Raw genomic sequence first — 17,827 nt, forward strand, 5'->3', positions numbered from 1 at the left:
GAGACATCACCTCAACAGGACAGGATCTGGAAAGGCAAATGAGGTGACCATAATGAGACAGGATCTCTTGCCAGTGATTACCTCCTGTCCCACAGTTTTCACCTTGCAATAGCCTCTCAACCACAGACTGCTTGTTCCCAGGTACTCCAGCATATTTGCTGTTGGAAAGCTGCAGGAGCAGTGTCTTGGATAATCCTCTGTGTACGAACTCAGCCTTTGCCCAGACAGACCCAGTGAGTGCTGACAGCTTTTTCCTGAGCTATCCCTCCTCTTTCAGAGCCCCACAGGCCCCTCAGGGTACCTGCCCAGCTGCTGGTGGTCAATGCCCAGCACAGCCTGGGCAGATATCCCTGCAGGGCATGGGAGCTACCAGTGCCTGTAGAAACCCTGGCCTGGCTCCCACGTGCTGACACCAGTCAGCCTGTGCCTGAGCATTAGCTGAAATCCAGAGCAAACCACTGCAGAAGCTGCAATAGCTGTGCAAATCAGAATATACACGGGGGATTTTCAGCACATAAATTAAATGCTTTTTTGGCTAAGCCCCAGCACATAATAATTGTGATGGATGCCATAAAAACAGCTGAAGGAGGAGTGAGAATGAGAGTTACAGAATGTGTACTGTGGTCAGGTGCTGTGAATTCAATCCAATCTACCAGAGGCTACAGTGGGCAGCAGCTTGTGACTGTGTGGCTGCCTCCTTGCTCCACCATTTGCCTGCTTTGTGCTTCCAGATGCCAGGTCCTTTGTGGCCTCCCATACAGCACTCACAGCGCAGCAGCAGCCTTGGCCCTGCTTTGCAGTATCCATGGCTCAGGAAACAAGAGCCCTACATTTAACTGCTTGAGTGCAGCAGGAACTGGCATTGGTGAAAAGTCACCCTGTATTATCAAAGAGATAACTGCACAAGCCTCTGATGTCTTTATCAATTCCCCAAAAAGATTACCAAGTCTGGGCCACAACAGGTTATCCTGTCAGGGCAGAAAAGCCCTCAGGTGCCCTTACCCTGCACTGTTCTCTGGACTGCTTTAGGGGATACAGGGAATGCAGCTTTGGCAGGGGACCAGCACACACATCCTCTCTTGCCCCTTACCTGTAGATTTTTCGGTAGAACAAGTCACACCAGTATATTCTGTTTGTTGACACCTCCACATCCAGTGCCACCACGTTCTTCAGCATGGGAATGATGCGGGAATAGTCCCTTTTCACCAGGTCTATTTTACGGACCTCGTGGCGATTGGTGAAGATCAGGTACGGGCTCTTGCCTACCACACAAAATCAGCACATTTGTCACTTCAGCAGCTGTCCCAGGGGCTGGATTCAGCTTTCATTTCTCAAACAAGAATGGAATTATCAGTCACCGATAGCTGTGTTTGTACTGAAGCTTTACACCACACTGGAAGCAAGAGGAAACTTGGTCCAGAGGCAGGGCTGTCACATGCAGGCACCCCTGCAGCCCTTGGACACACACTGGTACTTGGACAGCCTCTGGGGAATGGCCTCATCTTCAATTCATTCAGCACAAAATCCTGGGCCAGATTTTGGTGACTTACAGCTGGGAGGGTGGAGGGCTGGCTCAGATACCCTGTTTTAATCAGGATGTTTTCTTTCTTTCAATACTACTACCATAAAATGTTTTTGCTGCACTGTTTTCAATAACACCTGTCAAGAGACTTTCTTTTCTAGTTTCAGCTTCAAACAGCCAAGTAGTGACTGCAATCTTGCTCTGTACACTGTTAAAATATTCTGATCTGCATGATCAGTAGTTCTTGCCTAGAGACGCATCTGCTATTGCTGCAGCAGCTCTGTGCTGCTCACAGTGAAATGTCTTTGCTTGATTTGCCTGTTTCCTTTTGTTTCCACTCCCCTGCCTCAGCTGGGAGCGTGTTTTCTTAGCAGAGCTGTGCTGTTGAGCAAGCAGAGTTTCCTGTGTTCAAGCAGAGTGCCTGTGGCGCTGCCTTACCTACAGCTTTGCAGTTCTTGGACAGGGTGTCCATCTCGTATCCTTCGTAGCACTCACATTTGTAGTCTCCTTTGTAATTAATGCAGATCTGGCTACAAGCGTCTGGATTCTCACATTCATCTATGTCTGAAAGGAGTGTTTGAAACCCATCAATAACTTGAAATCAAACCATCTGTGATGGAGCAATGCTCAAGTGAATATAATCACGTCTCTCTATGGTGAAACACAAGGGACTGCTGTTTGCATGTCAATTACCTCCACACGTTTTTTTATCCAGAAGCTTGTATCCAGGCGGGCATTCGCACTCGTAACCAATCCTCAAGTCTTTGCATATGTGTGAGCAGCCACCGTTGTTCATCGAGCATTCATTAACACCTGCAGGGGATACACAGATCACCTATGACAAACGGGGCTTTTACTTGTGAGATTGAATAAAATTAAGAGATCTCCTTAGAAATTTTCCCATTTCTATCAGTTTTGGTGCAGGCCCTATAGAGCATGAGTGCCTTCAGAGACAGGAAGCCTCCACTGTATCACTTTCTTGCTCTTTATTATTCCAAACCAATGCTGGGGGATCATTTGGACTCAAAGCTAGTGGCTGAATGAATGGGGAGCCCTGGGGATACAGCGTATGTGAGTCTCTGCATCTCATCCCTTCAGAGAGCAGCTGCTTTGAGCTGTTCTGCCACATGTGAGAAACTTCCAAGGGACCTAAGGGCTCTCACCAGCATGCTCCTCCTTCCCCATGCGCTGGTTCATGTTGATTTTTCTGAACAGTCTCTCTGAGCTTTAATAATTCATGCTGGGGGACTCTCATCTCCCAGGGGCCAGCTGTTTTGAAATACTCTACTATTTTCCCATCTAGCTCCAAGGAATGATCTATGTGAAAAATTCCAGAAAACACCGAAGTGCAGTCTGTCAGAGATACTCCATTAGCACTGATACATCCTCCCACAAACACGTTCCCCACAACAGTCTTTGCTGGCACCCCCAGTGTGCAATTTACAAAGCAACAGCCCCCAAACTCTCCTGGGGCCTTTTCTAATCCAAGGCCACCTGTCTGATCCTGCTCTCAAGTGCTGAAATGAAAAACAGAATAAATGGATTATTAAAAGTAGAACTGAATGAGAGGTTGGGAAAAGCTGGTTTTCTGTCAGAGACAACATTTCTTCTTCTTATAATTGACCTACAAAAGGTGAAGAGAAAGTTCTCTCCTTAAGGAAGACTGCTGAGCAGGAGCTGTGGGATTTCAGGGATAGTGGACTCACCAGAACAAGGAAAACTGATTTGCTTCAGTCTATAATGCAATTTAAAGGCAAATTTTTCATTTATCTTTTATTTCTTGCTTCCTTGCACACTGCAGGTGAGCAGCACAGCAGAGCCAATAAACCACTGCTCTTGGAAGAAAATGGAAACAACCACAACCCAATTAAGTCAGTAAGACAGGGAAAATACCATGCCAGAAGGAATCCAACTCAGCTCTGGGATGCTTTCACCTTCCTAGCAGGGACATACAGAGATATCAACACATAATTAATGGAGCAAGTTGCCTGGCTAAAATAGCCAAGTGTTGTCATGCCTTCTGCAGTGCTTTTCTGGGGGACTCTCAGAGGGCACTGCAGAGTTTAGCATGGCCAGACACACACTGAGCTGGGGAGTGTGTCCTGCACCTCTGCCTCCTGTGGGGATCACCTGTGTGGGCATTAGTGTCCCAGCAACCCACAGCACTGTGCCCTTGGAGAAACACCTTCCCCTGGGGGCTCTTCTCTGCTTCCCAGCTCAGACAACACCTCACTGCCAGCCCAGGGCGGCACAATCATGGCACCATGACCATGGGTTGAGCACCAGCCCAGCTGTGCCACTGCCCAGTCTCCTCTGACAAACTGGGCTGCCAGCTTTGCTGGGAGACCTCCACAGACAGACACTGCAACACCCACTCAGAGAAACAGGGAGATGAGGATTAGTGGAAGAAAGCAAGGGCACACTGGAAGCATGAGGTAGGAGCACCTTCACTAGGCAAGCACACAGTCTTCCTTGTCTAAAACAGGGAGAGACTGACAGTTCTGAACAGGAGTTATGTAAGGGGCAGCCCCTGAGCTCCATGATGGCATGGAAGGAGATGCCTGTTGGAGACATCTCTGCACTGGGAAAAACAACAAACGTGTTTGAGTGATGCTGCAGACTGGGGCTGGTGCCCACAATGTCTGGTGGGAAGGGCAAGAGAGGGCTGTCCTATGGAGAAGGGCACAGCTCTGTGCCCTCAGCTCTGTTCCCTGGCTCCAACAGCCCCGACTGCCCTGGCATTCCCACAGCCCAGAGCTGGCAGGAGCTGCAGAGAGCAGCCTGCTGTCTTTGCTGAGGGAAAAGCAGCAACATGTGCAACCCAGAAAAGGCTGAAGTCCTCTCTCAGGGGTTGCTGCCACTCTACATGTTTTCACCTTCAAAGCATGTTCCCAACGCTATATTTTTATGGTGTTATCATCATCTTAGAATTCAAAGATAATTTAGGCAATGAGGCTAAATAAACTGGTGTGTGTTGTGGAGGACACCAGTATTTGGGGAGAGGGGGAATTCCTCATTCCTAGTCCCATGCTCAGTTCATACATCCCTCCAAGAATAAAAATTGAGTGGAGAAGGGCACAGTTCAAAGTTACAGATGATCAGACTAAGCTACTAATTATATTCATATGAAGGGTGATGAGAGAATAAAGGCAAGGAAAGAGGAGCAGAGTGAGAAATAGCATTAGCAGCTACATGTGGTTACACTCAAAGCTGTGAGCAGCAGATGGAGAAGAGGGGAAGCAGTTACAACAGGAGCAACACGTAGAAGGCAAGTACTGTACCACATTCTTTCAGAGGCTCGTCAGACCAGTCCCTGCAGTCTCTATGTGAATCGCACACTTTGCCTCCGTCAATGCACTCTCCACTCTTACACTGAAACTTGCTGGGACTTTCACATGCTGACTCTGTCATGTTGGGCAAGAGAGGAAAGCATCTAAGTTAGATGAGGCTCGTGACAACAAACAGGCTGACATAAAGCTCAGGAGGGCATCATTAGCAGAAATGGGATGGGATTAAGCAAATGAACATTGAGCCTAAAGCATCATGCAAAGAACTTTTCAAGTCATGCAGTCTGCCTGGTCAGCACAATCATCTCTCCCAAGCAATCCCACTGCAAAAATGGCTTCAAACTGTACAGGAAGCAGCTTGGCATGGCCCAGAGGAGCAGCCCAGAGGCCACCAGCCCTGGCAGATTTACCCCATGGAGCACGAGGAGCACCTGTACCCACCTTGGACACAGCCGGCCTCGTCGCTGTTGTCAGGACAGTCGTGCACCTTGTCACACTGCTTTGCTCCATGGATGCAGGTCCCGTCACCACACTGAAATTCATCTGGCCGGCAGGTCACCAGAGCTTTAAGACAACACATTCAAGCATCAGGCACACAGAACTCAGTCACTTGTGTGGTACCCATCAGCCATGTCCCTCTGACACTGCTGGGGTTGCATCCTCCATCAGCAAATATCAGAGTATCGGCTGTTCCCACCAAAGCAACAGAGGCAGCAGCTGCCTCAGCCACTGTTCTCCTGTGCCCCTCTGCTGTCCTAGACCACTTCTACATCTTTGGGAAATCAGCATCGAAGCCCATGTGAGGACACCCAGGCAAAACAGACCCAGTGCTGGCAGTGAAGTTTCTCAGGTGACACAGAACAAAGCAAGCAGCAAAACTCCCAGCAGTGGGGCAGCTCTGGGGCTGCAGTCTGTGTGAGGCCAGGCTGCTTCCCAGCTGGGAGTGTACAGTGACACTGGGAAGGCAAAGGCAACTACTCCTCAGCTCTCCTTCCTCAGAACAATTACATTTCAGATACATTTCAAAACATGTTTGGGCTAAGGCCTGGGCAAGAGACCTGCAGTGACTCTGCCAAAGCAGTGTGGTCACAGCAGGGACGAAGGCAGCAATGAGACACAATCATCAGGTTACCAAATGCCCATGAGCCATCAGCCCACTGGAAGGCAGAAGAGCTCCACTGCACTGGATGTTTCTTGGGCTTTCCAGCCCTAAACACCTCCACAATACCAGCCCAGTTTCCATGCCTGAAATTCATTTGTCCAGGTCAGATTATAACAGACTCAAACCAGATCGGATAAACTGCAAAGCTGGGGGAAAATATAAACCAGACTCCTGCACAGACCATGCTAAAAGCAGTCATATATCCCTTCCTAAATGACCATGAATGAGAGATCCCCCTCGCTGGGACCAGCCCTGTGCTGACACAGGGATCAGGCAGCCTGGCAAAACAGGCTCCTCATTCCTGGACACGTTTTGCAGCTTCCTTCTGAGGGGCCCATCAGATGTGTTCTTAAAATCCTATTAAGGCAGCACACCCTGGAGAGTTCCTGATTCCAGGCTTTCCATCACATGATTGTGTCCTGGTGTGGGCTGACAGAAAATCACTGCTTCTGAGCTCTGAGGGGAGGCCAGCACTGCTGGTACTACATGGGAGGTGAGAGCTGTCTGCAGACTGCCCTGGACAATTTGACAAACTGCTTCTAATAAAAAATGAGTAATTTCAGATAACCCAGGAAGAGCTGCAGACATGAAGTGAGCCAGCATCAATATCATAAAGTATCAGTTGCACAAAGACTCCACATTATTGGTGATTACATCCCGCAGGATGCAGGATCCAGGTTCATGACTGCTTCACTGGACTAGTTCTAGTCCATCTTCAGCCAGCAACAGGCACCAGAGACAGGAAAAGCCACAACTGCAGGGCTGGAGGGGGAAGGGAGAAAGCCTGTCATTAGAAATACACAATATTCACATGAGGAAAGTTTGGAAATAGCACTGCTCCTTGGAGAGGAAAGCCATATGCACTGTATTCATAAAAAGCTGCAAAGTGAGAAAAAAATCCACAGCAAAATAAGCACACTTATAGGACCAGCTGTGCTGCCATGTTTCAGCTAATAAACCCAGGCACAGGAATGGGAAACCTCAGTGGGACATCTGGGACAGCAGCTCCAAACTAAGCACGTGGGATCTGCTGCTCTACCAAGTGCAGAAACTGAAGGAGGGAAAGAAACAAAGCTGTGGTCTGGGAGAGGCACAGGGCACAGGTCTGGAAGTGGCACCAAGAACTCCTGCAGGGAGGCAGAGTCACTTCTGCCTAAACTGTTGCTGGCATGTGCAGCCACCTGCCTGGGGAAACCCTGAGCATGGGGAAAGCAGCCTCCCTGCAGGCTCCACAGCAAACCCTGACTGCTGCCAAGCTGAACCTTGGCCCCTGCAGGGCTTTTCAGTTGTCTCACTGCAAATTCCTTTGCCACAATTATTTCTTGTCTTCACCCTAACTTGTAAACCAGTTTGCTTCACCTTTTCTCTAGCAACTTCTATGTGTGGAGGTAGGATAGGGTGGTCCTCCATTTCTGACTAAAAATATTAGTGTATATATACACAAAATACCCCTCACAAAAGTGTAACGTAATTAAAGCCAATGGGATTTTGTCTTTTCTGGAGCAAAAAAAGGTCTCCAGTTCATCAAGTAAATCTGTGTGACAACAGCTACAGATTTGGAAGACAGCTGCTATAAAACCTATAATTGTCTTCAATTGTAATCTTCAAAGCTCTTCTAAAAAGCAGTTATAGCTAAATGCTTAGAACAAAAAGGTTTCTATTTCTAAAATGAATTAAAATTAAGGAGAATTTTGTAGGAATTGCAAAGACAATGTTGCAAAAGCACCACAAGACTGAGTGAAAAATGACAGCACAATTCTTAGCTCAGTTGCTACAGAGACTGCAAAACACAGATGTGGGGCTGTACTCCACTGCCCAAACTTTGCTTCCAGAAGAGACAGAAGTTTGGAGACCAGGCTGGGTTTCCTGGCTCAGTTCTCACTCCACCAGAGCTGTGGAAGTTCAGACCTTTAAGGAGCAGCCCCTGGGCCTCTTAACAGGCATCTAAAAAGGCAGATACAGTAACAGCTCTTACTGATTACAAAGCCACTAAAATGCATGTATGGCATTGCTAATTTTTGCTGCATTTTTCAGGAGAATTCCAAATTATCCTGAAGTGGAGGCACTAACTCATCTCAGCCCCACTGGCAGAGCTGACAGCAGGTTCCCATTAAGGCCATTCCCAAGGAAAAGAGAAAAAGTAACTCAAGAAGAGGGAAAGCTGGGCTGTTTATTTGCACAAGATATTCAGAAAATTGCTGTGCCTAATTTGGAAGGTTTAAATCAGTGAAATCTCAGTAGTTTTACAGCCATCTCCTCAGCAAATCAAATACAAAACTAATTACCAAAGCCCTGCTAAATTAACAGGCCTCCTCAAAGAGACACACTTCCCATTTACAAATCCTAGGCACAAAGCTGCATCATTCAAATTCAGCAGGTCTATTCCAGACTCCAAACCTGAGCCTCAGTTTCTTCTGGTTTCTGGTTTTTTTTCCTTCCTTCCCAAAAAAGAAAATCCCAACATTTGCAAAATGCATCAATGCCATGTTATAGATGGGGAGACAGAGGCAGGAAAGTGTGAGGTCAGGTCTCAAGGGGTCTCTTTTCTTGCTGTCAGTTGTAAGCATTATTTATTCTCCCTCCTGGATGCCTTAATGCAAGTTGCAAAGGACATTTAAAAATATAACCATTCCAGATTTGGAGACTAATAAATCTAACCTAATGTTCATTTTATAAATATACATATATACATATTTGAATATATATGCTATGGAAAAAAACCCCAGCCACCCAATGTTCTCACACAGCTTTCCTGAAATGACTCATTCCTTCCCATTTATTTGCTGTCTCGCTGCCAAAACCTGTTCACCAATTGTCACCCTTCATTTCTACTCTACTCATTTACCAATCCAAAATGTTTATAACAAATGATGGTTGATGGCCTCATGACTTTTTTTTAAAGCATTAGTTCCCATCCCTCTGTTTATACTGCACAAACCCCATATGATCCCCATTTGCAAGAGAAGATGTAGTGGTGGGATCTGCAGTTTTAATGAAGCCCAGCCAAGGGGCCCATGTGCCATCCCTGTTGCTAAGGGGACAGAGCTGTGTCACACACCTGTAACTCTCTGCATGTCCCATGATTCTGATCTCAAACAGAGAATTTCTGCAGAGGAAAATAATCAGAAAGGTCCCTAAACTCTCCAGTCCAACAGATGAGCAGTGAGGCTGAGTTTCAAGAGCTCCCAAATGTCCCTTCCTGCAAGTAGGTGCACCCCAGCAACAGCTGCATTTAGGAGGGGGAAGCAACACGAATTTTGGCTCTGACCCAGCCAACACATCAGCTGCACTGATGTGCACTCAGTGCTGCAAGGCCTCTCTTGGTTGCTGCCTGAGAGAACCCCACGCATGCAGGGTGTGGGCTCACACACTGCTGTGGCACTGGGCTGCCACCAGAACCAGGCACTGTGTGCAGAGGTAGCTAAAACAATGGGGCTTGGAATCCCTCTGTCTCCCAGTCCACAGGACTGAAGGCAGCAGAATCAGCTCACATCCTTGTTTCTCCCAGCTAGACAAACTGCACATTGTGTGGGACTGAGACTTCCTAGAAAGAGACCCTCATTGTGCTAAATCTCCACTGCTCAGAATTCTCCCAAGTCACTTCTGCCACATTTCCCCCTCTCTCCACTGGTTGTCAGCACCGTGCTGTGCTGCAGCAGTGTCCAGCTGTGTGCTGGGAGCTGCCTCTGCAGGTGCTGCTGGTTGGAGCTGTGCTCTCACTGCTCAGCAGTCTGACAAGGCTGGACATGCCTGGTGCCTGTCACACCAAGGAAAGAAGCTGGGGAGCAGTGGGCCCTCTACTCAGGAAGGTACATGGGCACAGTCCCACTCCTCTCACCCAGCAGAGTGTCAAAATAAACGGGGCCTGTAAAAGACTTAAAACATTTCATGTTGAAGAGGGATTGAAATTTAAGAGGCATTTCATCAGAAAGCCCCATCAGTGAGCTGCTCCTTTCTTTCTGCACTTGGCAACAGAGGGGAGCTCACCTTGCCCTCTCCTGAGCTGTCCCATCTCAGCCATCCTCTCAGGTTGCTGTCACTGCAGGGAATGCACCCCATGGGACAGAGATCAGTTCTGCTGGAGTCCCCTGTACCAGACACCAGTTCTGCACCCTTGTTTGTAGCACAGCCCTTGCCACTGTCTCCTGATTTGGAGGGGACACAGGTACAGGACTGCCTGTGGGAGGGCTCAGGATGGAAAGGCACCAAACCAGCCAGGCAGCAGTGCCCATCTCCAGCAGCTGTGCTTCTGCTGGCCTTCCTGAAACAGAGCCAGGAACCAACTCTGTCTCCTGACTCCACAGTCCCCATGGTCCTTCAGAGCCCAGCAGTACTGCCTGGGTACCTGCTGCCCAAGAGCTCTGTCAGCAACTTCAGCACCTTGGGGATGAAGGAAAAGACAGCCTACCTTAATCCACCCCTCCCTGGGTGGAGCTGACAGCCTTGTACCCAACAGGTACTGCTTTCTTCCTAACAAAACATTTTTGGCTTCTCCTATTCAGCTCTTGCCTCTCTTAAAACAGTCCTTGGCAATTTTAAAGGCACAGCAGCTCCAAGGTAACCTGTGGCTCATGACTCTGCTCTCCTGCAGTGCTAACAGTGGTGTCTGGGATTCACCACATCTTTCTCTTGTTAAAGAAGCCACTGGATTTACACCTGCTCCTCTGCCTGGAGGGAAATCTGATCCCCAGCTCCTTGAAGGGCTCTCCCACACTGCTGCTCATCACCCTGGCCTTGGTGTTGTCATGGGTATGAAAAGATGGTGCTGGCAGAAGTGATACATTTTCTTAGACACCTTGCAAAAATCCCTGGGTTTGCAGCTGGTTGCTGCCTTCCTCCCCAGAGGTGGCCCAATGTCAGAGCTGCTAAATATAAACAGCTATGTAAATATTTAATTTCAATCTTGTCATATGAATATTCTAGCAAAACATTTTGCTCTTGTTTTCTTCTCTCTCCCTCCTCAGGTAAGTGACCAGCTTGAACAGTTTAGTGGCTAAAAATGGATGAAACATTCAAAATACCACACATACCAACACCAGCTTGTTACATGCATAAAGCCAGCTGAAAAGAAATCCATTATTTATTAGCTCTCTGCCTTTATCAAGCTAAGCTCAAAAAGCATTTCAAACTGGATTCTTCAGAGGTACTTCTCTTGACTGCCTTGTTCAGTATACTCCAACTTCAGAGGCAGAAAATGAATTATTTTTTCTGCTGATCATATATTCCCTTTAGCATAGCAGCTTCTAACCTCCAGGCTCTGACCCCACCATGCAGCCTGAGGGCTTTGAACATTTTTTCCACTTTTCACTCCTTGTCTTTCTAGTGAAACAGAACCCTTCTGAGGCACGGTACCATCCAACAGCTCTTACACCTCCTCTCTGGATTCTCAAGGAAAAAGCACAAAAGGAGTGTGGAATACACCTGACCCTGCTGGGCTGGGCACCCAGCCATGTAGGATGCAAGGGCTCCTTGTGTGGCACTGCTGCTGCTCAGACATCGAAGCCTTGCCTTCAAACAGAGCCCAGGCAGCCTCCTGGCCCCTGCCCCAGCCCAGAGAGCCCTGCCCCGCAGACACTCACGGCAGTCCTGCTCGTCAGACTTGTCCTTGCAGTCCTCGTCGCCGTCACACTTCCAGTTGAGGTGGATGCACTCTCCGTTGCCGCACTGGAACTCGTGTGCCGCGCACGTGTTCAGGGCCTTGGCGTCGTAGCCGCACTTCTCCATGGACTCGTCGGACTGGTCCTCGCAGTCGGGCTGGTTGTCACACACCCACAGCTCCGGGATGCACACGCTGTTGTTGCACTGGAACTCGTTGGGGTTGCAGGTCAGGGGGGAGCACTTCCTTTCGTCGCTGCCGTCCCCGCAGTCGTTGTCGCCGTCGCACACGAAGATGATGGAGATGCACGACTTGTTACTGCACTGGAACTCGTTGGGAGAACAGGCTTGGGAATAAAAACAAACAGGTGAGCTGGGACGTCTCCAACCCTGCCCTCAGCACTGGCCCAGCTTTAGCACATTCAGGGTGTTTCAAAGGCATTGCCAGGGCTGTCCTACCCCAAACATTTCTCCCAGTGGTTACCACATGGCAAGGAGCTGGTGGGGCCGCAGCGCTCCTCAGCTGTGTCAGGACGTGTTCTCTAGGGACCCCAGCAGCTCTGCAGAAGGAGGGGCAGCAGGGCTGTGGGAACTGCAGGTGGGAGAGACAGAGCAGCGCTGTCCTGGCACTGAGGAACAGCCAGGGGAGCCAGAGCCAGGTGAGCCCCAGGCAGGAGCAGCAGCACAGAATGGGAATGGGATTGGGAATGGGAATGGGACTGGGAATGGGATTGGGAATGGGACTGGGAATGGGAAGGTTGCAGGGAGAGGCTGGGGCTGTGCTGGCAGCACCAGGGCTCTGCCTGGCTCCGTGCTGACATTACCAGCTTCCTGACTTTCATAAGCACAGAATCAGGTTTCAGGATTTCACAGTATGCCTGGTTTTGGACATATTAAGTGGGATGTGTAGGGTAAATATTTAGTGAGTCGAGCATCAATTTAGCTGCAATCTGCCAGTAAGGCCCTTTACAACACGCTGAATGCCTTCCCTGGAAATCACAACTCAACATTAACATACAAATGAGGCTCTTGTCAGATAGAAGCTGAGTGGAGCACTCTCCTCTGCAAGCCTAATGGACAGCTGAACCAGAGATGCCTGCTCAAATTAAACTTTCAGGTACTCCAACAAAGTGCAGTTCCAAGTCACTTTATTCTGTCAAGGCTTAGGGGAACCAAAACCATGGAAGAAATTCTCCAGAAGTACTTTGAGGTAGTTACTTGCAAAAGAATTCTTCTGCAGTTTCAGCCCTCTATGGGGAAGTATGGCTTTGATAAATTACAATAAATATAAATGCATATAAATTGCAATAATTTTTTTAAAATACTGTACTTGGGAATTTTTCTTGTCTTCAGAAGCAGAAGTACTTACTGCCATATCTGCAGAGCCCCTACACAACACCACACAGTTTAGATAGTACCAATCTCTGCAATGGCAATTGTACCTGGAAAGCAGCAGAATCCCTCTAAAAGACCTGTCATATCCCAGATTTCAGCCAGTGACAGGAACCCACTGGGATTCTACTGCAATATTATGTCTGATTTATACCTGGGAATAAAGCTGTATTTATCCAGCATTTAAGAAATGTCCACTTGCACAGATGCCCAATTGCATTCTGTCTGGCAAACTTGCTGGGCTCTGCCTGATAACCTAAGCAGTGTCTCATTTTACATCAGAATGTGAATATACACACACACATATTATATATATACACACCTCTCCCCTCCTGCCCTGTGCTCTGTGCCATTTAGCCCCAGGTTTTCCAGATGTTAGAGCACAGCAATCCACCTAATTAGAAGAGAAAGAGGATTGCCTTCCTTGCTGCAATGCTGCCATGCACTGGCCAGGACCCAGGCTCTCTCCAGCAGGGAGAAATGTTAAAGAGAATCTCAGCTGCCCCACTTGACACCAATCATGGAATGCCACAGAGAGAGCACCAAAGGAGCTGCTCAGCTCCTTCTGCACTTGGGAGAGGATTTTAGATACTGAGATGCCCTCAACAGGCACCTGTCCCTTGGAACAGCCACAGTTTCTCCTCTCCAAACAGAAGGAACTAATACTAGGAGGTGAATCCTTCTCATAAGGACCTGAAATACAAGCACAGTCTGGTGGAGAAGCATCTAAAAACCTTCCTCTTTTTCATGGCAAACTTGAGCCCATTAAAATGCTCTAAATATCACCCAAATTCTGCTCTTTATCTCCATTCAGCAGATTTCTCTATCCTTACCCGATGACTAGAAGTCATCTATTAGCCCTGCTGATAAGTACACAACTAAATAACTTCACACAGTCTTCAGAGGAGCCCTTACACAGAACTGCACATGGAACACTCCTCCATAAAGTGGAAATTCAAGGTAACAGCATCTTGCCAATCTATTTTAAAATGGTAGTGGGAAAACAGGAATATTTCTATGGCTATGTACAGCTTCTGTAACAGATAAAGGCTGAGAAGAAGAAATTGCTTTTCTGGCATCATTTTGATGAATCTCAGAAACAGATCAGAGAGCAAAATCTTGCATAGTTCTTTGATCCTTAATGTTTGGGCAAGACTGTAATGATTTTCACATTCCAAATGTACATAAATGTCTTTTCCACCAACTGTAATGAGCCCCTCTTTTTCCCCTCGTTGTTTTCCTGGTCCCACCTCCACCCCTCCTCCTGTTTGTACGTTTCCCTTCAGAAATCTGCTGCATTGGCAAATCAGCAACTGATAAACACAGGAGTGGGATACAGACAATGGAAGTTTGCACAAAAGCTCCTCCTTTGCACCCAGAAATCCCAGCACAGATATAAAATTACTGATAATCACAGCCAGGAAGCAGCTTTTGTAACCTCTCATGAGGACTTCCTCAGTGAAGCCTAAGAATTGCTAGCTAGAAAATTGCATGGTCATGATTATTTTATTTCTTTTTAAAAATTAAGTTCAGTGTATGCCAGCACCAGAGACTACCAGCTCTCTCCCCACGAGCAAGCAGAGCAGGTTGGCTGTTGGGTTGGTAACTCCCCTTTGGGATCAAGCAGTTCCTTGTGGGTCACAGCTGCCCCAGCAGAGAGCTCCATCCAGCCCTGCTGCTGCCATGGCAGGGCAGGGAGTGTCCCCAGACCCCTGACCCCTCCCTCACCCTCCCTGGGTGCCAGCTGAGATCCTCAGGGCCTGGCAGGGTCAGGCTGGGGCTGCAGCTGAGCTGTGCCAGGTCCTGTGGCTCTGCTGGCACCCAGAGCCCCACAAACACCCCCACAATTCTCTTAGCCAGCACCTGCAGAGATGGGCACGGGGCAGCACAGCCCCAGGGACAGCTCACTTCACATCCCCTTCCATCAGTCTGTCAGTCCCATCACTACAGCATTTCATTGCCTCCAGAGCATTTCAGTAGAAAATGTGCCAGCAGTAATTAAATGATCACTGGAGTATTTTTTGACTTGAGCAATTTGTTTGCATTCTCCAAATTTGCTGCCTATCCTGTTGTAGGCTGATTCACTTAAGACCAAGGAATCAAATAATAATTTGCTTTCTTTAGCACAGAAGAAATTAATAAATGTTGTATCCAAGGTGCAAAACCTACTTCAAACATGAGTGATCCCAGTAGAAATCTTGGAAATGTTTGTAAAGATGTGTTTAACCATCAGTCTTCAAAGCATAACTATAACAGCAGTTTACTGTAGAGCACTGTAATGTTAAAAGGTTCTTCACAGTTTCAGGAAGTAAAATATCACACACAAATGATTATGTAGAGGTGATTTTGCCTATAGACAAAATATACCAGAGGTGTTGTGCAATAATTTTTGCCCTGTGCTGTGTGCCAGTCTGTAGAGCACAACTGTCACAGACTTTGCCTCACAGCCTGCAGCTGCACTCTTGTCACTTCTCTTGAGGAGAGCAGAGCAGAAGCAGCCTTGGGATAGAGGAAGTTAAAAATAATAAAATAACAGAAGATCAGAGAGATTGCAGTTGTGGAGTTAGTGTTTCAGTGCTGGCTGGTTCTCTATTGCCCAGAGCCAGGATTCAGCCAGAGGCTTTAGTGAGAGTCTGGTGCAGCAGGGACACTCTTAGCTCAGGCATGGCACCAAAAAATTCAGATAATTCTGCCACATGCTTTTTAAGTGCTTTTAGAAAAAAGCAGAATGCTCTCAAGATGTAGAATTCTCTAAAAATACAGAGTGCTCAATAAAAATTTGTCATTTCAAATATATATATATTTGTACATATCATTTCTATAATGGACAACTCTACCAAGCATGGATCCTCAAATCTAGATAAAATTGAAAAAATGAAATAAATGGTATGTCCACCATTACCAGGAGCTGGGGATTATGTACAATGGACTGTAACTGCTGTCATTGCTAATCTCTAATTAAAGATTTTATAGCTTTTCAGTAAGACTCAGGTATTTAATTCATCTCTCCTTCAAAAGAGCCATTTCCCCTTGAAATTACATGAATGGCTTAAATAATGATAATTATTTGGTAAAATCTGTGGCAAAGTGGATAGCAGCAATTATCCACTGATGCTGAAGACAAGATAAGATGAATTATTACACTGTATTTTTCTGACACTGTCCCCAAAGCAACTTTAAAAATGTGTCTGAAAATGTATGTTTGTTTAAATCTGATAATGGATCTCCTAAAGCAGGCAAAGGATGATTTGTGCACACCAACATTTGCATCAGGGGGAGAGATCTGCTGCTGATTCATGGCTGCTTCAACACTGGCAGGGGAGGCTGCGGGGCTTGAGAAACTCTCCCAACTCTGAGATTTAGGACTTGAGTTCTGCAGGGCTGAGGGTGGATTTCCTGAGCTCCGTCTGCCCAGGTTTTGTGTCCCAAGTGCAAGCCCAGCTCCCCCAGCCCACAGGAACCAATCTCTGAGCTGGGCCATGGATAAGGAGGTCACAGAGTGCAGACAGGGTAGATTATGTTGGAACTCCCAGTTACCAGCACTGTCAGCATGTTAGTTTTGCTTAACTAGTATTTATTTTCAGGTTTAATTCTATCTAAATTATTTATTTTGCCTGCAGTCAATTGCTTACCAAATACCTGAATATTTCATAGAGATCTTCTGTCAAATGCCAGTCTTTAAAGCACGGATTCGTGCCTGGAAGGACAAGTTTCCCATGGAAAGCTGCCCTCCAGGAAGGACAGCAAAAGAGATGGAGGTAAATGAAGATGACCTTGAAGCTCATTGCTCTGAAAAAATGACAGGCCTCCCATGGAGGGAATAATGCAGCGGAATTGCAGCCTCACTCCCACCAGTGGTTGTTGCCATGGTGATTGATACCGAAAAGCCCATCTAGATGGAGGCTGCAGCAGGAATTGTAATTCCTGATATTGTTCAAGGCACTAATGGAGCTAAGGAGCCATCTCACGCGCTCCTGCAAATTAATATTTGCATGTGCTGGCTGCCTTTGTCACACGCTGCCCTCAAACACAAATCAGTCATTTTCCCATTCTCTGCAGCACTATTTGCATAGTATTAGTTAATTATAACCCAGCAACCAGATGCCAAAGCCCCTGCTGACAAATAATAGTTGGTTCAAAAATGTATTTGGTGATTTAGAATGTATTTCCTGAGATACATATATTCATTCCAAGTGGTTTAATTATCTGGAAATAGAATTAATTATGACCCCCAATTTACAGAGAGAAGCAGTTTATATACAAAGTTATACACACTCTGTCATTAATTTTATGTATGTGCAATAAGATTGCAACTCCTACCTGCGGTCTCCTCAATTTTCCTTCAAACCAGGAAAGGGTTAGGAAATTTATCAGATGTTCTGGCTAAATGACTGAAAATTACCTCAAAATAAGAACAAGTGAATCCAGTGTACAGGGTTGAAGGGTAAAATAAAGCAGCATGAAAGACAAAAATGGATGGTCAGAATACCAAAGGTTAATACTGTCCTGCTTTTGTGACCATCCAAGAAACCCCACGGGGATTCATGAGGATAAAGACATTATTATTACTCTTTTATATTCTGACTGGAATATAATCAGCTGAATCAGACTGGAGATGTTCAGTACTAGCCAAAATTTAACAGGAAAACAAATGTGCTGTGAAGTGTCTGGTGAATTTCTTTCCTGACTTTGAAAATTGGAGTCTGTACAGGACAAGCTCACGCCTATTCCCTTAGACATGACTTGCTTATTAAAATGGCAATTTTACAAATTATACCAATTTGGCAAATCCCTCAGAAACATCTGATAACAGCCATTAAACTAACATCTGCTCTAATATTATCACACAAAATTCTGTATTTCTGAGGA

The 17,827-nt window shown here is 46.7% G+C and overlaps 1 protein-coding gene across 1 annotated transcript in view; it reads right to left on the minus strand.

Annotated features, from left to right (window-relative positions):
• Nucleotides 1-17,827, minus strand: part of LRP8 (LDL receptor related protein 8) — a 169,794-nt gene that overhangs the window by 11,805 nt on the left and 140,162 nt on the right. The window contains exons 5-9 of the mRNA XM_058808279.1: nucleotides 11,551-11,913; nucleotides 5,251-5,373; nucleotides 2,216-2,335; nucleotides 1,961-2,086; nucleotides 1,091-1,262 (exon numbers count right to left, since the gene is read on the minus strand). Coding sequence (XP_058664262.1) covers nucleotides 1,091-1,262; nucleotides 1,961-2,086; nucleotides 2,216-2,335; nucleotides 5,251-5,373; nucleotides 11,551-11,913 — 904 coding nt within the window. The remainder of the gene's footprint in view (nucleotides 1-1,090; nucleotides 1,263-1,960; nucleotides 2,087-2,215; nucleotides 2,336-5,250; nucleotides 5,374-11,550; nucleotides 11,914-17,827) is intronic.

This window comes from Ammospiza caudacuta, chromosome 7, assembly GCF_027887145.1.
Source record: "Ammospiza caudacuta isolate bAmmCau1 chromosome 7, bAmmCau1.pri, whole genome shotgun sequence".
NCBI lineage: Eukaryota > Metazoa > Chordata > Aves > Passeriformes > Passerellidae > Ammospiza > Ammospiza caudacuta.